This window comes from Rissa tridactyla, chromosome 12, assembly GCF_028500815.1.
Source record: "Rissa tridactyla isolate bRisTri1 chromosome 12, bRisTri1.patW.cur.20221130, whole genome shotgun sequence".
NCBI lineage: Eukaryota > Metazoa > Chordata > Aves > Charadriiformes > Laridae > Rissa > Rissa tridactyla.
Genome location: NC_071477.1, coordinates 5,680,014 through 5,704,936, shown reverse-complemented (window position 1 = coordinate 5,704,936; position 24,923 = coordinate 5,680,014). Strand labels below are relative to the sequence as shown.

General features: G+C 54.3%; 2 protein-coding genes across 3 annotated transcripts; both read left to right on the top strand.

The window, feature by feature from the left end:
* Positions 1-944: 944 nt before the first annotated feature.
* LOC128916760 (bactericidal permeability-increasing protein-like) lies at positions 945-10,333 on the top strand. The gene is made up of 15 exons (XM_054218778.1): positions 945-1,103; positions 2,030-2,144; positions 2,688-2,816; positions 3,462-3,617; positions 4,089-4,152; positions 6,014-6,077; positions 6,563-6,654; positions 6,819-6,995; positions 7,246-7,305; positions 7,435-7,602; positions 7,915-7,982; positions 8,174-8,216; positions 8,582-8,645; positions 9,191-9,267; positions 9,984-10,333. Exons 1-15 carry the CDS (start codon positions 989-991, stop codon positions 10,029-10,031), a joined length of 1,440 nt encoding a protein of 479 aa, XP_054074753.1. The 5' UTR covers positions 945-988; the 3' UTR covers positions 10,032-10,333.
* A 1,341-nt stretch (positions 10,334-11,674) lies between these two features.
* Positions 11,675-19,532, top strand: CDK5RAP1 (CDK5 regulatory subunit associated protein 1). 2 transcript variants are annotated; one of them, XM_054218687.1, is made up of 14 exons: positions 11,675-11,888; positions 12,570-12,673; positions 13,153-13,187; positions 13,920-14,020; positions 14,208-14,418; positions 15,235-15,355; positions 15,648-15,878; positions 16,095-16,192; positions 16,306-16,361; positions 16,478-16,608; positions 17,488-17,637; positions 18,073-18,213; positions 18,361-18,442; positions 18,697-19,532. In XM_054218687.1, exons 1-13 carry the CDS (start codon positions 11,675-11,677, stop codon positions 18,439-18,441), a joined length of 1,674 nt encoding a protein of 557 aa, XP_054074662.1. In that variant the 3' UTR covers position 18,442; positions 18,697-19,532. The 2 variants fall into 2 exon arrangements, with proteins under 2 accessions (XP_054074662.1, XP_054074661.1); XM_054218686.1 differs by having other exon boundaries at positions 18,361-19,532.
* The last annotated feature ends 5,391 nt before the right edge of the window (positions 19,533-24,923 follow it).

Below are 24,923 nucleotides of genomic sequence, written 5' to 3'. Positions count from 1 at the left end.
GGGCACGGCCACGGGCTGTGCTTGAGCAATAGCTGCATTTCACAAGTGCCCGATGGAGGGATGTGTCCTCTGGCAGGCAGGACTTCCCTGGATCCAGCATGAGATCTGCCTGCATCAGCTACAGCGGGTTTCCCGTGCCGGGTCCTGACGCTTGCCCAACAGGAAATGAAAGTAACTTAAATCATTTCTTCTTCCCTCACCTCTGCCCTGCGGCCTGCAGGAAGGATCCAACCCTGCTCTCCCAGCTAGGGGCTATGGGGCTGCTCCCCCTTTGCAGGTGCCCCTTCGCCAGCCCTGCTGGGTGTGGGGCTCTCTGGGGTCTGCTCATATGGATGGAGGAACGTAACTTGCTTTCTTTAGCCCTTGCTGTGGCCAAGGCTGCTCTGGTTGCAACCGGTGCCTTTGGCAGGTGTGTGCCGGGATAGCAGCAGCTAATGCCCAGGAGTGCAGAGCAGCCCGGGAGCCCCATGGGATGGGGCATGGGGCAGCAGGGCTGGCAGATGGCTCGGGGACAGCCCAGGCTGTCCCCAGTCCTTGCTCGGGGAAGGCAGAGCCGAGCAGGCAGAGCATGCAGCGAGAACACAGCCCCATCGAACGCAGCTGGCAGAGCCAAGCCCGTGCCCGCAGCAGGTCTGCACCGAGCACCTGCCTCTGCTGCAGGCAGAGACTGCTTGCACCCAACATAGAGCTGGAAACCGAGCTGTCGCCTCCTGGTTTCCGCTATCCCTTCCCTGTCTGCGAGGTGAGGCTCCACGTGTGCTGCTGAGTGCAGGTGTGCAGTGCCAGGCCGTAGGCACCAGTGCCACCAGTGCAGAGGAGTGGGGCCATAGCCAAGCAGGAAGCCCTGAGGCTGTAGGGGACGCCCCGTGTGGGCTGCGGCAGTGGCTCTGCACGCCTCCTTCGCCTGTGGTTCCCGTTTTGGCATGGATATAAGGGCGGTGTGGGCAGGGAGAGGCCAGCGGCAACACAGCACCGCAGGGAAGCCAGAATGGGAGCACAGAGCCTGACAGTGGCTTGCGGGGCGCTGATTTTGTTCCTGACACTCACTGGGGCCACCAACCCCGGCTTCGTGGTGAGGATCACCCAGGCAGGCTTGGACTATGGTGGGTTCAGCTTCTCTTTTCTCTTCACGCAGGTGTGCTTGTGGTTGAGCTGTGGAGCTGGGCACTCGTATGGAGTGTGAGGGGTCTGGGGGGATCCTTGGCCGAGGGTGCTGAATGCACCATCGCCCAGGGCTTCCTGCTGATGCACTTGTCTGCCTCCACCGCCACCTTCATGGAGCCCCTGCAAAGGGCTCAGCCCTGCGCGGTCCCGGGGGGGCTGTGTCCCAGTGGCGTCGGGGGAGGCGTGGGGCGGGAGGGTCCCGCTCCTGTGGCTCGTGTCTGGGCAGCCGAGCCGTGAGCCCCACAGGAGTGAGCGGCGGAGGAGAGAGGAGGTGGGGAGCTGCAGGGGGGACATTGACGGAGATGGATGGGCCCCGCGCTGGTTTTATTGAGGCAGGCAGAGCCCTGGCTCCAGCGGAGCCCTGTTATGGATTGAAATACACTGTGTGAGAAACAGCTCATTTACTCATCAGCTCTGCCAGCCGTGTGGGAGAGGAGGACGTGACTCCCCTTCCCAGATGGATGCAGGGATGCAGCACCCACTGACGCTGTGCTGCTGCCTGGGATGTGGGCTCCATCCAGCTTTGCCTGAGGGTGCTGGGCATGGGATGGCACAGTGCCTGGGACCTCCCGCACACTTCTCACAGTGCCCAACCTGTAGATGGTGTACTCTGACCTCTCCCCCCTTTCCATGCCACCTTGCCACCACCTTCTTCTAGCAATTGCAAGTGGAAAGACATCAGGCAGTTGCCAGTGTGCTCAGAGGGCTCTGTGCTCTGAGATTAGCTTTAAAGATAGCCTGGGAGGTGGAAAGCAGCCAGGGCATTGCCTGGATTTTTCCTTTAACCCTTTCTGTGCTCCTGGTGCACAGCTCCCTGCTCCTGTAGGAAGCATGTGATGGTGACACTTTTCCTCTGCCCCTGCAGCCCATCAGCAGGGGATTGCAGTCTTGGAGAAGGAGCTGGCCCAGTTGAAGCTGCCGGACTTCTCGGGTGACTTTCGCATCAAGGTCTTGGGGAAGGTGCGCTATGAGTTCTCCAGGTGAGCCCTGCCAGTGCCCCAGAGCAGCTTGCTGAACCCCCAGCCCACACAAGGGGAGGAGAGGTGGGGGAGGACAGGGAACCCTGGAGCAGCGAGGACCATCCTGTCACCTCCACAGCTCTCAGAGATGCTGGCCCTGACTTCGCTGCAGGCAGAGACGCTCCTGCTTCCGCTCTCTGCCCAAAGGTGAAAAAGGGAACCAGGGTGACCGCACTCGGTGCAGGCGGGTTTTCTGCAGTTGAAGCCCAGGTGGTGGAGGTGGCCTTGCCTGTGGGAGCACGGCACCCGTCCACGCCATGGAGCAGGAGCCCAGCCCCTGCAGAGATCCCAGCTCCTCACTGCCTGGTTGCACCTCTCTGCTCCCGCTGCCTGGGGTTTTGAGCTGCCATCTGAGTGGCTGCAGGGATCTTGTTTCCAAAAGTGCCGCTTTCCTCTCTGTGTCCCTGCCAGGCATTGCAGGACATGAGCTGGGGCTGTGTGCTCGGCGTCGAGGCAGAACCCCTCAGGTTCCTTTTCTCTTATTTCGTGTTTATTTATTTTTAGATTGGACCTTCGTAATTTCCACTTGCCGTACTCACGGATTTCTCTGGTCCCCAACGTGGGCCTGCAGGTCTCCATCTCCAATGCCTTTGCCGACGTGGATGGGAACTGGCGGGTGAAGATACACTTCATGTATGTGCCTGGCTGCTCCCTTCCCTGCTTGGGCTCTGTGGTTTTTCTCCTCTCCCTCTCCCTTGTGTCTGGGCAGCTGTTGCTTTGCTCTCTCCAGATGCGCTGACTTGTCTTCCCAGCAGCTGGGCTGCAGCCACTGTATTCCTGATGCATGTTTGGGAGCCCCTTACTCTGGGGGAGCCCGGCCAGGTCTCCCTCCATGCTGGGAGCCTTTGGAGCTGATCGGGCAGCGTTTAGCCCACTTGCAAGCGGCTGAGGAGATGACGTGTAAGCGGGACAGACCTGAGCAAGGACTGGTGGTGAGCAGAGGTCTCTGCCACTTGTTCAACCACTGAGATGGATAAAGCAGAGTGAGAGGCTAGAACAAGGTGGACAGTGGAGGAGCTGTGCATCACCCCTCCTGTCTCTCTCCCATCTCCCCTACTTGATCTTGGTCCTCTCTACTCAAAGGTTACCTCTCCTAGTTTATGTTCCAGTGAAAGTGGTTTTCCCTGGGTTTAAAAGCCTTCTCGGTCTCCTCTGAGTGCTCACTACAAGGGAGAACCTGAGCTAGATAGATCTGTCCCAAAGCTCTGGCTGATTCAGGGTGCCTTCGCCATGACTCACCGGTAAGAAACGTCCTTTCTTGTCCTCCTTTCCCTGCAGCCGGGACCATGGTTCATTTGACGTGAGGGTGGAGAACATCTATGTCAATATCAACCTGAAGCTGGGCAACGACGCCTCTGGGAAACCCACCATTGGCACCCCTTACTGCAGCACCCGCATCTCCAACATCCGAGTACGCTTTTCGGGCAGGTTGGGGTACGTAAATTCACCGTCCAGGCTTAGAAGTACTCTGTGTGTAGCCCATCCGCCATGGGAAGGTGGTTTCCAGGCCCTGGTGCAAGGAATCTGGCACATCTGCAGTCCCCTGGAGGCTGCCCCTTCTGCCCCTGTACTGCCTGCACTGGCACACCACTGCCGAGCTGTCTCTGGACTCTTGCGATGCGCTTCTCATCCAGATGCGCAACTGAATGAACTTAAATCTGGCCAAATGTCTCCTGCTGTGGCTGCACGTTTAAGGAGATTTAAGGCAGTCAGTAGACTGGCGTGCAGGTGGTTTACAAGCAGGTCTGTTTGCAACTGTAAGCCCTGAGGCAAAGCTAGATGCCAAATGGGGATGGGAATGGTGTTCCCAAATGTGCCTCATCTCTAGTGTCTCCCTTTCCTGGACGAATACTTCTGCAGCAGCCTCTGAGCTAAAGGACGACTCCTCTCTGTTTTTCCCTGCAGATGGCTTTACAACCTCTTCCATAATGCTATTGAGTCCAAATTCCGGAAGATCTTGGAGGGCAAGGTATGTGAGTGAAGGAGGGCAGAGCACCAGGTTTTTCTGGAGGTCCTTAGCCCTCACGTGTCGCTGAGGTGCTAGAAGGATCAGAGCACACGCAGGGATGTAACTAGAGCCAGAGCACACGGGTGTGTTGCCAGTTTGGTGAAAGCTGGAGGAATGGGCATCGCTAACTGCAGTCTGCGTAGCATCGTGTGGCTCCGGCTGAATTGGAAAACTGCAGCCTTTGCCACAGCCCAGCATAACTGGTTCCTAATTAACAAAGGCTTCTCTTTCCATGTGGTCAGTTAATTAGATCTTCTGCCTCGGCCAAACTCAGTGTAACAGAGGAAACCTGACCAGAGCTGTCCTTTGAACGGCCGCGCTCCTGTATGCTTTGGGGATCGCTGGGGAAGAGATTGTTATTTCTGGGTTTCAGACCCTTGATGTCTGTTTTAATGGGGTGCATCAGGGAGGCCCCGGTACCGTCCACACGGTACAAAAGGGGACGTGCAGGAGACCTGCAACAAGACATGGAAACAAGCTGTTAGCAATAATTACTACAAGGCTAACTGGCAGGAGTTACAGCCTCCCTGGATGTGAACCTTGCTCAGGAAGGAGGCAGCTGGAGAACAGGCAAATCCCACTCCCGCAGCAGATCCCATCCTGCCCAGGCGCTATTCCCGATGCCACGAAGCAACTCTTCCAAGGCTGCAGGAGCTGTGGCAGCAGATGGACTGGCAGCAGGGCAAAGCTGGGGCTCAAAGGCCTTTACTGCAGTTTTTCCTCCTGGAAGGAGGGCAGCTCTAGGACTCGGAGGGGAGCTGTGCTGGCGTCTGCACCTCCCCTGATCCCCCTTTGCCCCACACACATTTCTCAGTGTCTTTCTCTATGTGCGAGGTGGTGCGAGGGGCGATGGGCAGGAGAGGGCAGGGGCTGGAATCGGCTGTGCCCTGGGGCAGCCCGTGTCTGCCTCCTACTCTTGCTGCATGCACTTGTGTAGTCCTTGTGCCCCCAGTTCCAGGAACGAATGCTCTCTGGGCACAGGGAAGAGCAGCAACCCTCTGTCAATAAGGCCGTGCCCAAGGCTCTGTCCCTCCTCTTCCTCCCTGGCGCAGCACGGCAGGGGCTGCATTGCTGTCAGTGGTCACTGCTCCTCCAGAGCTCTGCATCTCACCATCAGCTGCTGCAGGCTGGATGCCCGGTTGAACAGATGATGGCCTGATCCTACCTGGCGTTTTCTGTGCCATTATGGGGAAAGCATTAGAAGAGAGCTTGTGCAGATCATCTCAGCTGTCTGCAGGGCTGTGTCCTGCAGTATATTTCCAGGGCCGGTGTTTAGCCCACAATTAAATCTCCCACTAATGCTGGGGTTTCACCCGTGGATGACAGCAGCAGAGGGATTTGCTCTTCTACCCTGGCAGCACCGAGCTTTAGGAACTCAGGTTAGCTCTGCTTTGTGGGTGCAATTAGTGGTCCTGCCCCTGCGGGGGTGGGTTACCTCTTTCAGTTGCTCTGTTTCAGCCAAGACTTGGCTGCTCAGCACAATTCATTCATGGGCCATAGGGAAAGTCTAAGGGCACAAGTGAGATTGCTTCCAAGGGCCTCCATGGAGCTGCACTGCGGGTGGGGAGCTTGCTGCAAGCAGGAGTTTGCAGGTGTAAACCTGCTTGTGAGTTGGATACTTAATTAATATGCTGCCTAATGAGTAGAGAAAAATATCATTTTATGTTCATTTATTTAAGGAGGCGCAGGCGTTTGCAAGGAAGAAAAATGGCATTGGGAAGCAAAGCAGACAGCGCGGCTGAGGCTTTGACCTGGGGGATCTGGACTTGCCACCGCCGGCAGAGCTGCCCGTGCTCAGCTTCGCTGCATTTCTCTCTCGCAGGTCTGTGATATCGTGGTCAAGTCTGTGCACAGCAAGCTCCAGCCTTACGTCCAGACCCTGCCAGGTACAAGACGGGCACTGCACAGGTTTTTAGGAGCATTTCTTCCTAGCATTTCTCAGCCATGAGGGCAGGGGTTTACCTTGTGTCCACTCCCCATTTCCTTCTATTTCCGCACCCAAGCTGGGAGCTGGGGAACACCACATCAGCAGAGACTTGTCACTTTGCGCACTGTCTGGCTGCAGAGACTGCTCATCTGCACGCAGCCTCCAATGAGCTGTGCCCCGGAGCTGGCGGGGGCACGGGCTGCCTTAGCCAGGGGAACCAGACCATTCCTCGTGCCAAGGAGTTAGTCCGCATGGCTGAGACACAGTCAGGAGGGAAATGTGATTTTTGACTTCTAACAGAAGCAAGCACACGTGAAGCTCGTACTGAGCGGTTGCACCGGGAAGCCCAGGCACGGCACTGCCTGGATGTCGGTGGAGGCCATCTCCTCCCTGCTTTCCTGTGCCACGTCCCTCTCACTCATCCATTTGTCCCGTGTTTTACAGTCACAGCCAGGATAGATGCAATTGCTGGGGTTGATTACTCCTTGGTGGCACCCCCAACTGCTACTGCACAGTCCCTGGATGTGGCACTGAAGGTGAGAGTCTTCCCTGGGAACGCTTGAGTTGGCTGATGCCATTGCTGCAGGCGGGTGGGGAACCAGGTTTAGGTACCTCCTGCAAACGCTGTTTGCCAGCCTGTGTCAGTGGCTGAGTCCCACCACCCTCTCTTCCCCTGTTTCACCTCTCTCCCTCCTCCCAGGGCGAATTCTTCTCCCTGGCCCACCGCTCTGCCGTCCCCTTCCCTCCGCTGGCGCTGGCCTTGCCCCCGGATCACGACCGCATGGTTTACTTTGGCGCCTCCAGCTATTTCTTCAACACAGCTGGCTTTGCCTACCACGCAGCTGGAGCGCTGGTTTTCGAAATCACGGACTCCATGGTGAGCAGCGCAGGTGGGACAGGGGCTGTCCCTGTGTCTCCAGGCAATGGGTTCAGTTGGCAGAGGAGCTCCAGCAGCAGCCTGCGGTCTCGGAGGGCTCCCTCGACGAGCTGCCCAGAGGCTGAGAGCTGGGGGCTGCAGGATGGGGCTGGGGCTGTCGGGCACAGCAGCGTGTGGGGACAGAAAGGCTGATATCACCATGGGCTTGGCCATGTCACATTGTCCCAGTGTGACTGTCGTCCCCCCACAGATCCCAAAGACCGTTGACTTTCACTTGAACACCACCACCTTCTCAGCCTTCATACCCCAGGTGAGTGCTCCAGCCCTCCCTCCCCCGAGCTCCTGCCGTGCACAGCTGGGGGTTTGCTCTGTGCGAGGTGGTGTCCCCAGGAACGGGGGTTTGTGCCACTGCCCCTACCCTCTCCCTGCTCTTCTGCAGCTAGAGAAGATGTACCCAAACACGCCGATGAAGCTCAGGCTCTCTGCTTCCTCCGCCCCGTTCCTGAACATTGGACCAGGAGGGCTCTCCCTCAAGCCCGTCGTGGATATCCAGGCTTACGCCATCCTTCCCAACTCCAGCCTGGCTCCTCTCTTCCTCCTCAGCCTGGTGAGTTTGGGCACAGCCTGCAGTGGTGACTCTGGTCCTGTTGCGTTCGGCATTGCTGAGCCATTGCTACAAAACTTCTGCCAGGAGAGATGCTGGACGTCATCCAAAACCAGCCCAGTCCTAGTGCAGTGGAGATGTCCCCAAAAGAAACATATTCAAGCTGACAAATGTCAGATTTAACACTGCGTGTAAACATGCCCCTGGATGGGCAGCAGTCCCCCTGAGTTTCGGCTGGTCAGAGCTGTTCCCTTGGGTGTCTGGTTTGGGATAAGGTGCGGTGAACACTGCCAGAGCTCTGTGCTCTCTCCCCAGACAGGCAACGTGTCTGCCGTCATTAACGTGAAATCTGGCCACATAGTTGGGAGCCTGAACGTGGGCAGGTAAGGAGGGGAGCTGTGCGGTGCGGTGGCTGGGGGTGTGCTTTTGTTTTGGGCTCCTGGAGACAGTGCAGAGGGGATGAGTTGGGGCTGGAGAAAGCGGGAACCACACAGCCATTGACAGGTGTCACCAGAGTGGGAATGGCTCCCTCCGTTCAGACAGCCTTTACACCACCACTTCTGTCTCTGCGCAGGATGAAGCTTTCTGTGAAGCATTCAGATGTTGGCACTTTCCAGGTGAGCTATACTTGGCCTTTCCCAGAGCCTCCAGCATGGAGGTAAGAGCCTCTGGGGGGCTCATCCCCTCTTGCACCCCGGCATGGGACATGGGGCTGCACGCAAGCCCCACACTGACTCCATGGATGCCTCCCACCTCAGCCTGGGAAACTGGGAGAGGACACAGAGCCAGCTGCCACTGCCTCTCTTATCTCTGCACTTCCTACCCCACCAGTGTGGCAGGATAAAGCTGCTGTTCTTTGGCGAAGCACGTGCCCATCCCAGCTCCTCGTCTCTGTTTCTTCTCCTAATTATCCTCCAGTACCTGGTTACCTGCTCTTTTGGAGACTAAAGCTCTTTTCCTTCTCCCTCTCTCCGCTCCTCAGGTGAGAACACTGCAATCCATAATGAACATCTACGCTTCCAGTATCCTGCTCCCGCGTCTTAACGGTGAGAACCTGCTGGGGGGAATGGGGGTGCTGGGGTAGTCGCTGGCCAGGTCGCTCTGTCCGAGCAGACCCAGCTCACTAATTAAATCCCTGTCGCCAAGCCTGATCAGTGGGTAAAGCCTGCAGCGAGTGCAGGAGACGGCAGTAAAAGCACCCGGCAGAGGCAGGCCGTGGGCAGCAGTGAGCGGGAGCCTCTCGGTGCTGTGACACACATCCAGCAGTGAACACAATGGAAAAAAATGAGCACGATGCACATCCTAATGCTTTCCAGACCCTCTCCCCCGCTCGCTGCTTCTCATGACTCCCCAGTACATGGGGCCAGAGCGGGGCTGGCGGCTGCAGGGGCCTGGGGTGGGGGTGGCACGTCACAACATGCAGCCCCCAGCCCTTCAGTGGAGCTTGGGAGGAATTTCCTCTGCCTACCCCTGGAGCAGCAGGGGTGAAGAAGGCACCGCAGGGAGGAGATGGCTGCCTGCTTTGCGCAGCCTGTGTTCCCTCTTGCTCCCATTCCAGTCCCAATGTGGCCACGTGTGTTGTCTTTTCCAGAGAGGTTAGATGAGGGTTTCCCTCTTCCACTGCCGGACAGAATACAGCTCTCCAATACCCTCGTGCAGTTTCACCAGGTGAGTGAGGGCAGCACCCAGCCCCGGTGCCAGAGCTCCCTGCCAGGGTCTCACTGCCCCCGAGCCCCCTGCCAGGGAGGCTGGCTGCCTGCTGCTGCTGGCACGGTGCAAAGCCAGTTCCCTGACCCGTGCTGGGATGCGGCGGTCAGCAGGGATCCCAGCAGCAGAGCTGCAAACCAGAGCCCAGCTTTTCCTGTCCACATGGTGGGGGTCTGGGCTCTGCACCCCCAGGGCAGCACTGTCCCATTCTCCAGCTCTTAAACCCGGGGCCAGAATTTCCAATGACCTTTTTATAGCCCGTGCAGCTCTGCAGCTGCAGTACCTGAGCTCCCACCTTCCCCGGCTGGTGGTGCCTGGTGGGATGCTGCGTGTGTGTTGGACACATCTGCCTGCTCCGGGACAGGCAGCGCCTGCCAGCCCCCATGGAAGGAGCCGTGCTGGCTCTGGGAAGTGAAGAAAGCCCCTCTTGTGGGAGGCCTTGGGGAAGCCCCAGAGGGGTGCTACTACAGGGATGCTGAACAGTTATTGCGAGGCGTGGCTGTGAAATGTCCTCACAGCCTTTCCAGGGCTAAAATTAGGCATGGGGCGGGCAGAACCACACGTGCCCATCCATCTTCCCTCCCCGAAATGTGGTGGGCACTGGGAACACAGCAGCCTGCAACAGAAAGTGGCTGCCAGGGCCTGTCACAGCCCCACGCTTGCTTTCTTTCTCCCAGAATTTCCTGCTGCTTGGAGCAGACGTTCGCTATCAGCCCCGGGTATAGAGATAAGGCGACGGAGAAGGACCTCAAGCACCAACAATGCCCCCTTCATCCCTTCTTTCCACCCGGACCCACCGCTGGAACTGAAGACTACCATTTGTGCTGCAGCGTTCCTCACTGCCCGCCTTGCCCTGGACCGCGGCTGGGGGCAGAAGCATCCCGTGGCCTGAACCCTGTGTCCCCCACTGGGTCCTCATCCAGCACTACTGGGAGCTGGGGGTCCCTGGCCCCCTCCCCTCCCTCTTTCCCTGTGCCAGAGGCCTTTGACGGCAATAAAGGTGGCCAGCGTTGGTCTGGTGACTGTGGTGGTGCTGTCACCGTGTCGTGGTTTAACCTCAGCCAGCAGCTTGCTCGCCCTCACTGCCCCCCTCAAGAAGGGTAGGGAGAAGAGGGTGAAAAGGAGAAGAAAGGAAAAAACAAAAACCAAATCCCTCGTGGTTTGAGATAAAGATAGTTTAATACAACAATATCAGAAAAGGAAAATAACAATAATAATAATGACACAAGTCACTGTCACTGCCCAGTGAATTGGCACCGTCCTGAGCAGTGATTGCGAGTACCCACCCCCAGCCAGCACCCATTTATATACTGAGCATGACATCTGTGGTGCGGAATATTCCACTGGCCATCCCATCCTCCTGTCTAGGCTTCTCAACTTCTATGGGAGGCTGAAAAGAGGTCCTTGAAAACTATAAACACCGCTTAGCAACAACTAAAACAATATGCATTATTGACATTCCTTTCCTACCAAATCTGAACACAGCAACCACTAGAAAGCAAATTAACTCTATTTTAGCTGAAACCACTGTCTGAAACACTGTCTGAGTGTGTGGTACCTTCCCTGGGGCTGGCCATGGTCTGCCAGGAGCCCCCTGGGAGAGGGCGGGTGAGCAGGAACATTTTTTTTCGGCTATTTTTATCTGTGTGATTGTGGCAAACACCACAGACCATCAGCTGGAGCTGAACTCGTCAAGGGATGCAAAGAATAATTAGAAAGGCTTCTACAGGTATGTCATCCAGAAAAAGAATCACAGAATGCTTTGGGTTGGAAAGAGCCTTAAAGATCACCCAGTGCCACCCCTGCCCTGGGCAGGGACACCTCCCACCAGCCCAGGTTGCTCCAAGCCCCGTCCAACCTGGCCTTGAACCCCTCCAGGGATGGGGCAGCCACAGCTTCTCTGGGCAACCTGGGCCAGGGGCTCACCACCCTCATTGTAGAAAATTTTTTACATCTAGTCTTAGCTTAAAACCGTTACTCCTTGTCCTATCGCCACGGGCCCTGCTAAAAAGTTTGTCCCCGTCTGTGCTGTAGCCCCCTGTAGGTCCTGGAAGGTCAGGTCGGACGGGGCTCTGAGCAACCTGGTGTGGCTGCAGATGTCCCTGCTCACGGCAGGGGGGTGGGATCGAGTGGCCTTTAAAGGTCCCTTCCCACCCAGACCATTCCGTGATTCCACGATCGCCTTTCCACCGTTATTTCCCTTTCCCGCGGCGGTTCCCCGCCTCCTCCCGGCAGCCGGAACGGCGGCGGGTCGGAACGCGGCGCCGAGGGCCGGGGGGCGGCGGGGCGGCTTCGGCGGCGCACGGCGGGGCCGCCCCCGCCCCGGCCGTCACCGCGGCAACGCGGCCTGGCGCGGCGGGACGCGGCCATGCTGCCCTGGGGGCGAGCGCTGCGGGCGGTGGGGCTCCTCCGCTCGGGCGCCGGGGCCGCCCGCCGGGCGCGCTGCGGCCCGGGCGAGCGGCCGGTGGGGCGCGGGGCCGCGCTGCCCGCGGGGCCGGACCTGCGGCACTTCCTGAGAGGGGCCGCCGCCGGGGAGACGCCGCCCGAGCCGCCGCCGGGCTCGGCCCCCGGGGCCGGGAGAGGTCTGTGGTGCCGCCGTTCCCCCTCCGCGGGCGGCCCGGGTGCCGTGGGGTGGCCGGGCCGGGGCTGGGCCTAGCCGTGCCCTGCGGCTGTGGCCTTACAGCCGGGCCAAGGCCAGCCCTAGGGGCCGGTGGTGCCCCGCAGCCGGAGTGGAGGGTCGCTGCAGCGTGCGTGGGGGAAAAGGGGTAGTTTGGGTGCTTTTGGGGCCCGAAAGGGGATTTTGATGTTAGAAATCCGGCTCGTTGGCCATGTGCCTGCTGGTGCATCTCCCACCGCCGTGAAGAGGGGCTGGGGAGCGGGTGTTCCTGGCACCTCTCCACAGCCAAAGTGGTGGGCTGCCGGCCGGGGCCACAGCAGAGCTTTCAGGCTGCGATGCCCTGGGAGGGGGGCTTTCATTGTGCTAAACGCTATATCTCAGTAATAACACCGCTTTGGCTTCTCTGCAAGCCCTGAGCCAGACCTGTCGTGTCGGAGAGACACGCTCTGATGCACTCACGTTTCCCAGAGTCCAACTTTACTTTTGGCTTATCATTTACGGGCTGCAAGCGAAGGTGGCTTTCATGACGCTTGCCAGAGCCTCCCCAGTGGTGGGACCGAAGGTTCCTTCCTATGGAAAAGGTCATAGGAATAGGTTGTAGATGAGAGCTGAGGCAGGCTTCTGCGTCACACCGCCTTTGTTGCAGTGTACTTGGAGACCTATGGCTGCCAGATGAACGTCAATGATACAGAGATTGCCTGGGCCATCCTGCAGAAGAACGGGTACAGGAGGACAAAGGAGCTGGATGAGGTAAGGCACCTTGGCAGCTCTCCTGTCCCTCAGCTCTGCCAGGGCATCGCACTACTGTTGTGCCTGCGAGTCGCAGGTTTTGTATGGAGTGAAATCCTGCAGGGTGTTGTGATTTTTGCAGTCTAAGCTTTGTGGGGTAAAGGAAGCTACTTAACAGGTACGGTGGAAAGCTGTGTGTTGGGGTTTTTTTTCCTTTAAACTGCTGAGTTTCCTCTCAGTTGGAGAGCGATTGGACGCAGCAGGATGCTCATGCCTCATCCTTGTCTGAGTTTACTTCTCCCATTAAGTGGAGGACTCTGCTTGTCTTCTCTTAGTTTCTTGCATCTCAGTTTGTTGAAACCCACCGTGTACTCGGGCAGATCTTTTTCACTTAGTTAAGTGAGTTTTATAGCCTGCCTCTTCAGGTTACCTGTGCAGGGCATGAGTAGTTACTGTTTGGCTCTTACAAATTCATCTTTTTTTTGTTGTTTTCAATTTAGGCAGATGTGATTCTCCTTGTCACCTGTTCCGTGAGGTAAGGAAATTTTCGTCACTGCTGGGTTTGGACAGTTTTCAAGGAATTGCCCTTTGAAAACCAAGGCAATAAATGTGTTGTGTGAGGAAGAGAGCCTGCAGATGTTAAAACTGCCTGTTCAGTTGAGGGTAGAGCTAGCTACAATGCGTAACATTAATTGTGCTATGAATTGCTTTTCTATACAGTGAGAAGAAGCTCTTTGGTAGTGTAAGCTCTGTGCATGTGTCATGGGCCGTTAGAGACCTGCACAGATTTATGCTTTGACAATTTTTAATTTTTTTTTAATCCTGTCTTCTGTTGAGCTGACTGTCTCTCTAGTACAGAGTCTGTACTTTAAAAATTTGGGAAATACATTTAGGGGCAATTTGGGGTATAAATATACGGGGAACTTTGCTTGTTTTTTCTGAACGCAGGAAATATCAAATGCTCATTGTCCCTTGCAAGGTAGCTCATTTTGGCTGGCTAAGGCAGACTTTTTCTCCACAAGCGCTTAGTCCCTCAGTTATTTCTGCAGTGCTGATGCTCCCAAGCGAGCTAAATGATAGTAGGTAAGATAGAGTCAAGCCATAATCCACCCACCACAAACGGCATTTTTGTGCACCATCAGATCCATCAGGTGCATGATTCCCTGTCTTTAGTTGAATTCTCCTCTCAAAACACTCGAGCTGCTTCGTGTTGGGGGGCTGTTAAAGTGCAACAATTGGAATAACCACTCTTTTCCTGGCTTCCCAGGGAGAAGGCAGAGCAGGCTATCTGGAATCGCCTGCGGCACCTCAAGGCACTGAAAGCCCGGCGGCAGCAGGCTCGCTTACCTCTCCGCATTGGGATTCTAGGTACCTGGTGGGATGCGCAGCTGCGGGTAGCACACGCTGTTGTGCCACATCCCACCGTGCTGCGTTTCCTCTTCCCCTCTGGCGGCATCAAGCCTTTTCTGCAGGGTGAAAGCAGCTAGCGAAGGGGTGCAGAGGTGTGATGGAGGGTGGGCGCTTCCTCACAAGGACCCTTCTCCTTTGGCGGCAGGATGCATGGCTGAGAGGCTTAAGGAGGAGATTCTGCACAGGGAGAAGCTAGTGGATATTGTGGCAGGCCCTGATGCGTATCGTGACCTTCCCCGGCTGCTGGCCGTGGCAGAGTCTGGCCAGCAAGCTGCTAATGTCCTGCTATCGCTAGATGAGACTTACGCAGATATTCTGCCTGTCCAGACTAGTGCAGGTGGCACAACAGCATTTGTGTAAGTACCATTTTTTTTCCTGTGCATGTTTCTGACGTTCTGGTTTGGAAATATTGCTGTGCAGAGCAGATGTGGTGGTGACAGCAGCTACCCAAGAGATGCAATGCCTGGTTGCACTCGCTCCCGGCAGCCCAGAGGCATGAGTCTACCAGACTGTGTGTTTGCTGCTTCTTCGCTGTCTGACTGAGCCCTGGAGAGACTGCCCGGTGCTCTGGCTGTCTGCAGGCTTCTCTTACTCTCCTTTGAGAATGTTGATTGTCTAAGCCAGCTGCTGCACTGAGTGGTTTCTGTCCACTGACGTCTGTGTCTTTCTAAAGCCTGTGCTTCTCTCATCTCCTGCCTTCTGCTATGTCCTGCCCCAGGTTCTCCTATTTAATTCTTCTAATCCTCCATGCATTGTAACTTCTGTGGGGTTTGTTTCCATTTGTTTAATTTTGATAATAAGATTCCCAAACATGAAATCAGATTCTGCTCAGTGTGGCCATAGAGGACAGAAGGACAGCGTCACCCTCTGTAGGAACAGGATGCAGAAGAATCTTTCGTCACTGCCAGATTGCAGTGCCAGTCTGTGCCTCATTAGTTGCTTTCCGAGTTTCTTGGAAATGTGCGTGAAAAATTAGGAGGTGTTAGCTAGGGGCAAGCGGAAGCCAGCTCTGACTGGAGCAGTTTGTAAGAGGAAGCTGCAGAGCTGTGTTTGAGCTGGTCCTGTGTGTGCTGAAGGCAGCAGTGCTGGGCCAGGTCAAAGCAGGGCAGGATGCAACGTGGATGATTCTTCCGGAGCGATCGTAGTATGACCTGTACTTTACCTCTCGGCAGATCTATCATGCGGGGCTGTGACAACATGTGTAGCTATTGCATTGTGCCCTTCACCCGTGGCCGTGAAAGGAGCCGCCCCATCGCATCCATCCTGCAAGAAGTGAGGATGCTCTCAGATCAGGTGAGGCAGAGCAGCCTTCCTGCCTGCCCTTAACCGTGGGCGGAAGGATGGGTCTCATTGAAAGTGTTTTCAGTGATACCTTTGACCAAGGACACCACCTTTGTCTGTGGAGACAAGGTCATCATAGGGTTCCACCAGTGGCTTTTTGATTCCCCTTCTAATACTCTGAGACAGACAGGGAAGAGAGGGCTTTCCCTGGGGACTCCTTGAAGTAAGAGTAAAACCGTGGCTGCCCTTGCAGCTTAGCTATCTGACCCAGGTTATATTTTTTCCTCTCTGTTTGTCTTTGTAGGGAGTGAAAGAAGTGACCCTTTTGGGTCAGAATGTCAACAGCTTTCGAGATATGTCTGAGGTGCAGTTTCAGTCAGCTGCTGCCCCAGTCCTCAGTCGTGGCTTTAGCACAGTTTACAAAGCTAAAGCAGGAGGCTTGCGCTTTGCACATCTTCTAGACCAGGTTTCTAGAATTGATCCAGAAATGAGGATCCGTTTCACCTCTCCACACCCCAAGGATTTTCCCGATGAGGCAAGTGTAAAATAATAAGCAGCTGGACCTCTGCCCTGTTCCCCAAATGGAACATGGAATCATGGAATGGGAGCAGCAGCTCCTGGGAGGGGGCATGTTTGTACTAAAGCTAGCAGGTTTGCAACTTGCTGGCTTTTACCTGGGGAAGACTTTTCCCCTTGGCATCCTGGTAGAGTTGAATTCTCTGTAACACTGTCTCCTGATTGTCCATGACAGGTCCTGCAGCTTATCCAGGAGCGACACAACATCTGCAAACAGCTTCATCTCCCAGCTCAGAGTGGAAGCACACGAGTCCTGGAGGCCATGCGACGAGGGTGAGTGACCGCCATGGGGAGTCCTGTGCCCTACCCTCAGATTTAGGATGCTGGTTTCTCCTCACCAATGTTGGGGTTTCCTGATTAGTAAATCCATATGTTCTTCATTGCAGATACACAAGAGAAGCGTATTTAGAGCTTGTGCACCATGTGCGTGAGTCCATTCCAGGTAGGGGCTCTCTTTAACTTGGTCTGAGCTCAGCACAGCTGTATCTTCCTGTCCTTTCTTGAGTGAAGTGTTTGTCTCTTCCTTGAGGGAAGTGTAAAGCTGCGTCTCTGTTACAGGAGTGAGCTTAAGCAGTGATTTCATTGCTGGCTTCTGTGGAGAGACGGAGGAAGATCACCAGCAGACCGTGTCCTTGCTGCGGGAAGTCCGCTACAACATAGGATTCCTGTTTGCCTACAGCATGAGACAGGTGAGTGCAAGGATGGAGAAGATTCTTATCTCTGGGTATCTCACCTAATCCCTGAGGGCTGTTTCTCACAATGAGACACCAAAAAAAAAAAAGCCATTGAAAATAATACCTAAAGACATGGTATATTGGTAGATTTTTTTTGCTTGCATGCAGCACTTCTAGGGCATGTGCTTCTGCAAGGGCCACCGTTGTGCCTCGAAGGCTTACAGCTCCCTTGTGTCGGTGTCATGGTTGATTGGTGGTTGGGTAACGTGGTTCTGCAGATGCTTCAGAGTGATTGCAAGGAAGCAGCCACGTCTGCAGAAACCTGGCTGCAGGTATGTTTTTCCCTGCTGATGAGAAATTGCTGGTGTAGCTGGGCTCCAGCCCAGCTCCAGAGGCTGTCAATCGAGCCTGCAAAGAAATGGTGAATTTTCAGAAGGTATTTCCATGAGAAGAGTGGAGATTTGACAAGTCTCCATTAGAATACTCTCCAAAGTGTAAGATGCTGATGGGGAAGAAGACAGGAGATTGGGAAACATAAGGAAGCAAAGGATCACTTTTCAGCACATGGGACTTGAAGTAATAGAATCCATTGCCTGTCCTTGTGGACAGACAGGCAAAAGAGACATCTCACACAGGAGATGCAGAATTTCTTCACACGTCCACTGATGCTCAGCACCCTAAATCAAACCTTCTGCCAAAAAGGTGGTGCAGAAAGAATGTGAGGATCTCGAGGATGTTGCTGGCGCTGAAAGCCTTCCATGAGATTGTAAATATAAACTGTAACGTGTGGGAAGCTGTTGCTTGAAGAGCAGCCAGGCTGGTTGGGGTCAGACAAGGTTCTGATGTCAGACTGTCTGGTTATTGAGGAGCCTTATTTGCTTTGTCTGTTTACAGAAAACCCGGGCATATCACCGGCTGCAAGACGATGTGCCTGCAGACATAAAACAGAGGCGGCTGGAGGAGCTCATTACTGTCTTCCGAGAGGAGGCTGCAAGGGCAAACGAGGCAATGGTGGGCCAGTCTCAGCTGGTGCTGGTGGAGGGGGTGAGTGTGCCTGGAACAGAGTTGTCCTCCCCTCTTGCTGGCCAAGAGGCTCTTAGGCTGTACACAGCAATCATCACTTCTGCCTTCCCCTCTCGCTGTCCCCGCAGAATCCTAGGACTCCAAGACCATATCTTCACTCTTAAGCAGACAGCCTGATTTTTCCAGAGCACTGAGCTGCGCGGAGGGGGCTGGGATGGGTCAGAGACACGTCTCTGGCCAAGCACTGAATTACTGCAAGCTTTGAAACATTGACTTTGGTGTGTGGGTGTCAACACAGCAGCTCTGGCCATGGGACTTTGTTACACGGCGTGCTTAACAATGTGGAATGTGGATTTTAATACTGGCAATAGTGCTCAATTAATTCCTGAGGCAGTAAAACCCAGCAGTGAATCAGAGCTATTGCCATGCAGGTAATGTTCCCTGTCCTCCTTTCAGCCCAGCAAGCGCTCTCCCTCGGAGTTGTGTGGGAGGAATGACGGCAACATCAAGGTGATCTTCCCCGATGCTGAGACAGAGGATGCTGCGGGCTGCAAGGCTCCGGTCAGAGCCCAGCCAGGGGACTATGTGGTGGTGAAGGTGACCTGTCTACAATACTTGTTTCCTTGGGCTCTTTTTCTTGCTCAGTGCTGTTCTCTAGAGCAGCTGCTGCCAGGAGAGCCTAAAATTAGAATGGATCCTCCTCAGCTTTTCTGTTCCTGAGGACTGTTGTGCTGTTTCTTTCAGGTAACCTCTGCCAGCTCTCAGACCTTGAAGGGAGTTCTGCTCTGTCGTACTACCCTCTCCCGCTCTGCGGCTTCTCGTTGAGGTATCCCTGCTGCCAGTGGGCAAAAGCAGCACATTTTCCCCAGGAAGAAACAAGAAAGCTTCGTCAGGTGGAGATGGGGTAGAAACAGGGAGATATATTTATATTTTTATATATATAAAAAAATAATTATATATATATATGTTTCTGTTTTGGCAACAAACTGCACCCATAGATCCATGCAAGTCTGTAGGCAAAAGGGATGGATGCTGTGTATGGACTTGCCAGTGTGATTTTGTATTTTCACTTGCTGTCAGGTTGGCCCCCCCTTGCAGTGCTGACGGTCTGTCCTCTGACTTCGATCCCGTCTTCTGCAGCTCAGCCCGAGAAACGTCTGCCTGCAGAGCAGGTCATTCCTACTAGCTTGGTTGAGTTTAGGAGCTGCAAAAACTGGTAGTGCCTAGAAAATATAGCTCCAGCAGCTGCTGGAGGATGGAAGCAGTACTGCCAAAGGGCATGAAGAACTCAGTGAACAGGAGAAGATTGTGATGAATTCTTTCCAAATATTGGTAACTTCCCTATTTGTAAAATGCTTGGAAAGGGCAAGGAAGAACCTGCACTGTGCTTGTATGATGGAATATGGCACTGAACTGTGGAATATAAAATGATGTTGACGTGCATGAGTGATGCTTAATCTGTTGTATCTGAGGCAGAGGGAGTGCACCCTTACCCCTGCACTGGGGCTATTTGGATGTAGGTTGGAGAGGAAGGATTTCCCTGTCTCCAGGCCTAAGGGAATGCGTCTAAGGACTGGCTGCCAGCTGAGGGTTACCTCCAGCCTGTAAAAAGTTTAAGTGTAGCTTTGTAATCCAAACATCTATGGATGTGTTGCTCTTTGCTCGCTGGAGGAGAGATATGGCCGTACCAGTTCAAATGGCCAATAACTTCTTTAAGTGCGTCTTACAGACCCTTGTTTCTATCAGCCTGCAGCTAACCCTGGCCACGCTGTGTCATATTCCAGGCTGATCTGCTAAATTCAAACAAATACCCATAACCTGCACTTGTAAGTAAACTCTCTCTTATGAGATGTGAGACAGAATCATCCCTTTTAATATAGATAACCATGTTATTAAAATAAATCATTGTAAAAGGCTCTCTCCAGTGTCAAATTTGGAAGGAACAGCTGATCAACTCTTAATAGAGCAGCCACTATGTGAATTTGCAGAATTTTTAAATAAGCATGAAAGGGTTTTGCTAGAAAGTCTTCTCTCCTGCTCAGCTCTTTCTGCGATATAATTGTATCTCTTTGAAAACAGCATGGTTCACCGAATATTCATCAGGCCTTAAGTTTGAGAAACAAATGCCTTTTGCTTATTATCTCAGAGCTGATTCTCTTCTTGTAGGAGTGAATCTGCACAATCAGCATTAGTCAGTGTGAGTGCTAACAAATACGTACACCGGGCTGTTCTGCAATCCTGCCTCCAAATGGGAAATGGTCTTGGGCCCAAATGCCAGGTTTTGGACCTCTGCTGCCTAGCGAGTGTAAGCCTTTGACCAGCGGGATTTTAAGGAAGAGGCAGCGAGAAGCTGTTTGGTTTGAGATACCAAAGGAAGGAGCAGGATGTATAAGCATCATCCCTCAAAAGTGACAGGCACTGGAGCCGGTATGTGCCTGCTAATTAAAACAACTGGGTAAATGGCCCAGTTTTCACTGCTCTGCAGCATCTCTTTCAGCAGGTTTTTCCCATGCATCTTGAAAGCCTGGCCCAAGCCGGCACCCCCTGGAAAGGGCTAACACCTACTTTTTACTGTTCATTTTGACCTTCTCCTGACAAGCACCTATTCCAAGCGAGAAATGCAGACTGCAGTGCGCCCTCCCCGCTCCATCCAGCTTTGAGGCCAGCTGTGGTCGTTTTACAATCATTATTTTAAGAGCAAGAGACTAATGAGGAGGAGAGCTGGGTTTTACATTTTGATGAGGAGGTGATAATGCTCGCTGCACAGACTCCCCAAGGAGCCGTAGCGCTTACCATTTGCCTCGCCTCCTTAGTTTTTATAGGCCTCAGGAATGAAGGCTGAGGTTTTAAGGCAGCGAAGCAACCATTAGGAAGCGCTTAGAGTGACCTTGGAGGCTGAGTTAGTCGTTTGGCACTGCCTGAAAGCAGGAATGTTTCTTTCTCAGGGGCTAGAGGTGGGATGCGGTTTCTGTATCACTTGGCAGAAGATCTGCTCCCTGAATTCGGCTGCGGGGAAAGTTGAACTTCTGTCTCGTGTTCATTCCACTTCGCTCTCATTCTTCTATGTTTCTTTTCCCAGTCTGAGCAGGGACGAGAGTCCTGGACTCCATGGGATTTTTAAATCTCCCATGCTGATTTATACCTGTGCAATTGGAAGCTGAAGTGTTGCGGCATTTCAGCATACCTCAGGGATGGAAGGCATTTGTTTTGCTGGGATTGCTGCTGTAAGACAGCTCTGGGTCCAAACTGGAATACTGGTTAAAGTAAACATGCACTGTATCTCCGCTCTGTAGAGAAACACGGATCCAGGAATTACTATCCAAACTTGGTAGGAACATTACTATCTGTGATTTCTTACCAGCAAAGAGGCCTGCTAGGTTTTTGTTATCCAGAGCATAGTGTTTAAAAATCTTAATTTCTGCCCATTTTCTAAGTGTCCTCATAAAGATGCATTTTGTAATGAAGCTCAGCCCTCGCCTCCATATCCCAAACTCTGGGCACAAGTTCTGGTGCATTCCCGAGGGGTTCCAGGAGACAGCAGCCCTGGTATAATTCGAAAGCTGGATCCTGATCTTTTGGAAAAGAGCTGCAGTCAGCCCTTGCTGGCCTCCAATTGCTTCTGGGCACAGGAGGAGATGTTCCTTGGAGGCAAAACACTACTGGTTGGATGCTGGGTGGTGGTGTGTTTTAGGGATGACTCAGGCAGCTTCCTCAGGTCAGACCCATGACTCTAAATCCCTCCTCGCTGTGCAGCCCCAGAGTTTTTCTATGCATCCAGCTTTCCTGTATCCACTCAGGATGGAAACCGCTGGCAATGACACCACCAGGCCAGAAGTCACCAGCCTGAGAAAGCAGGAAAAAAAAAAAAAAAAAAAAAAAAAAAGCACGATCAATGTGTTTATTCACATGGTTTTGGGGTTATCTGCTTGCTCTTTCTGCTCTTTATATTCCTGAGGTTCCAAGTTTGTATTCCCAGTATGGGCAGAGTGGATTTCCCAAGCCAAGGAGACTCACCACCTTTTAACCATTCCCACGAAATGCTGTGTTGAGGACACACACCCTGGGAAAAGTACAGGAAAAGTCATAAATCTATGGATCTACATCCAGCTCCTTTGCTGAGACGGATTCTTTAGGTAAGAGCTGGGGGATTAAGGGGATGTATATGAAATGCAGAGCATCAGCATAAAACACCTTCAGTAAGGAGCCCAGGAGCCACGCTTGGTACATGCAGAACTAGCCCAGGCTCGGTGTCGGTGGCCAAGGTGGTAAACCCTCACTTGCCACCGGCAGGGCCGGGAGGCGAGGGGACTGCAGGAGAGGGCGGACAGTCCCTCAGCAAACAAGCCAACCTGCGAGAAAAACAGGTTAAACTCCCCCTGCTCGGGAAAAAAACGCAGGCAGCCTCCGGCCTGTGCGGGCCTCTGGGGACTTCAGTCGGATGCATAAACGAGACACGAAGCAGCTCCTCGGGATGCTCCTGCTGACTTGTGCCGTGCTGGGCGGCGGGTCACTGCTGTGGCTGTCGGTAAAGCCCCTGCGCCTGGGGACCCTGGCACATCATTGCAGCTCCGACCCGGTCCAGCGTTACAGGTATGGAGTGATTAAAATTGGGATTTACTGCTGCTGAGAACAGGTCTGTGCCATCCTCCGCGCCCAGGCCAGCTGGCTGCAGCGACAGCGAGCGTCGGGCGCAGGAAGGCGCTGCCGGGCCCCGCAGCCCCTGCCCTGTAACTTCAGCCACTTGGTTTGTTTTAATTTAGTTTCCGCTTAAAGCGGAGTGTCATTCTGAGCGCAGCCTCTGCTGCCAGAGCAAAGCAGCTTCGGGGACCTCCTCTCCTTCGCACCTCTCTGACTCCCCGACTCCCTCAAGCTCCCCACAGCAGGACGGGGCCGGGCTTGTAGGTGAGTGTCAGAGAGATCCTAGTGTTCCGCAGCGACTCACAGCAACAGTAATGGCAGCTCTGCCCTGTCACCCAGCCTCTCGCACGAGGGAGGAGCACGTTACTCCTTCCAGCCTGTCCCACCACTGCGGAGCATCAGGATTTATGCGGGGTCCTGTCTCCGGTGCTGGGTGGGCTGAGCTGTGCTGGAGGACGTGCTGGGCTGTGGTTACATCGGCGTCCTGAGGGCTCGGCCGGTCCTTTCGGGGGTGAGCAGAGCCCTGCCCAGCTTCCCCTCTCCAACACCTCCCTCCTTCCCAGGCAATTGTCCCAGGGTCCCTCTGGAGAACACACAAACATTTTTTTTTTTTGCCTCCGTCCAGCCGGTCGTGCCCCAGTTACCCCCGTGGGCAAACACCTAACGAGGCGTTTGGCAGATCAGTTTTCCCGGCACAGACCTAGTGTGACATTTACGCTCAAGCCCTGGCCATGCCCCGAGGCATCTCCTGCCACCGGCATTTCAGAACACACAACCTGCAGCCTTTTTTTTTTTTTTCTGCTTGCGATGTGCGTTGAGAGAGGCTGGACACCACCACGAACACACAAGTACGTTCACCTGGCAGAAAGGTCGCTGTCAGAGAGAACAAGAGCCCGTTTGTTCTCCGTTCCCCGCCCCCATCACACAGCCCTAAAGAGCAAACCTGTTTGTCCTCCGGTCTTGGCTTACGGGGAGGAGGGACAGGCGGCAGCGGGCGCTCTCGGCCAGTGTTGAGCTGCTCATCACCGCCTTTTGTTGGCCTGAGGACAACCTCAACATAGATGCCCATCTTTGCCTACGCTCCCCCTTCCCAGCCCCGCTCCCTTCTCCGAGACTTGCCAAGGCAGAGCAGTTGGGCTTTTCCCAGCGCCGGGGCTGGCTGTGGTGTGTCACGTCCTTCCCCAGCAACCCCAGTGCTCTGCAATCTGTTTTCCCTCTGAATATCAATGAAGTTGGAGGGAAAGATTGACATTTTTTCCCTGATGGCAGCTTGTAAGCACAGTTTGCTTTAGGTCAGCCGAAGACCTCCGCTCTGCCGAAGCGGTGGCAGGTGACGAGATGCATTGCCTCTGAGCGATGCGCCAAGCTGAAACACTTTTCTTCCCTCTTCTCCTCTTTTCTCGTGGGTTTTCACTTTAGTAGACAGGCTTCAGGCACTTGCCAGCCCTTTTTTTCCCCCAGGCCTCCTCCTCCTCCTCCCTCCACCAGTGCTGCTGTGGGCTGGAGGTCCATGGCGGTTTCCTTTGGCAGCTTTCCATCACCACTGCTGAAGCCAGCTTTTTGTGTAAAGCTTAGGGATTTAATGCAACATACAGAACTTTTAAAACAATGTCTTCTGTTTCTAAAATCAGTTATACCTTTAGTTGACTCCTTTCTGGAACTGGCAGCGGCCGGGTTCCAGCAGGAAGGGTACAACTGCTCCTAAAGGCTGCTCCGCTGCTGATGGTGAACTCTGCCATGCTGGAAACACAGCGGGCTCTCCACTGCAGCAGGCCTGCCCGCCTCCCTGCCTCCCCCCACTGATGTCCCCCCCAGGCCAGCCCCAAGCTGCTCTGCAGCCCACCCACCCCGGCAGCGTTTCCCTCTGTCCCCAGCCCTTCCCCAGAGCAATGTGCCTCCCTGGAGCCATTCTGGGCTGTGAACTGAATGTCAATGACAGGGGCGCTGATGGTGAATGGCAGCTCCAATTTTTCAGGTTTTTGTGAATTCAGAGCGTATCTTACAAGTCTGTCACAGTAACTGCTGTTCTCTGGGGCTTGGGAGCCCTGTGGCTCTCCCTCCTCCCTTGTGAGCAATTTCTTTCCTTTACTGACAGCTAACTATTGATGTCTCATTCTCCTGAAGATGACATGTCCTGTCTCATCAGGTTTAAATTAGTTTTATCTTTAGGCTTCCCTATTAATAAGCTCTCATCGTGGTGTCATTACTCGATATCTATTTTCTGATGCTTTTCATTAATGACTCTCTATCTTCCAAGATATTTTTTTGTCAAGTATTTTGGTTTTTTTTTTCCCTCTGCTGGCTGAGTTATTTAACAGTCAGGCAGGGATCAGGGATGTGAAGGTGGTCAGACACTGCTCAGGGCTGGACGCGGCTGTGTGTGCAGGGAAGGACGATGGCCTGGGGCTGGAATGGACGGCCACGTGCTCCCTCGCTGCGTCTCTCTGCATCCCTCTAATGCCGGGCTGAGCTCTGCCACGCCGGGTGCTCTCAAGAGCATCAGTCAATAGAGTAATTAAAATGCCTCCCGTGAGGCAAAGGTGGTGCAATTCATTTGGACAGCTGTATTGGACGCTCTCCGGGAAAAACAGAGAATGACTTTCTGTGTCCCTTCCCGCAAGGGAGGCTCCCGGTGTGTCCGCTCCTGTGCCCGGGGCAGCAGCTCCAGC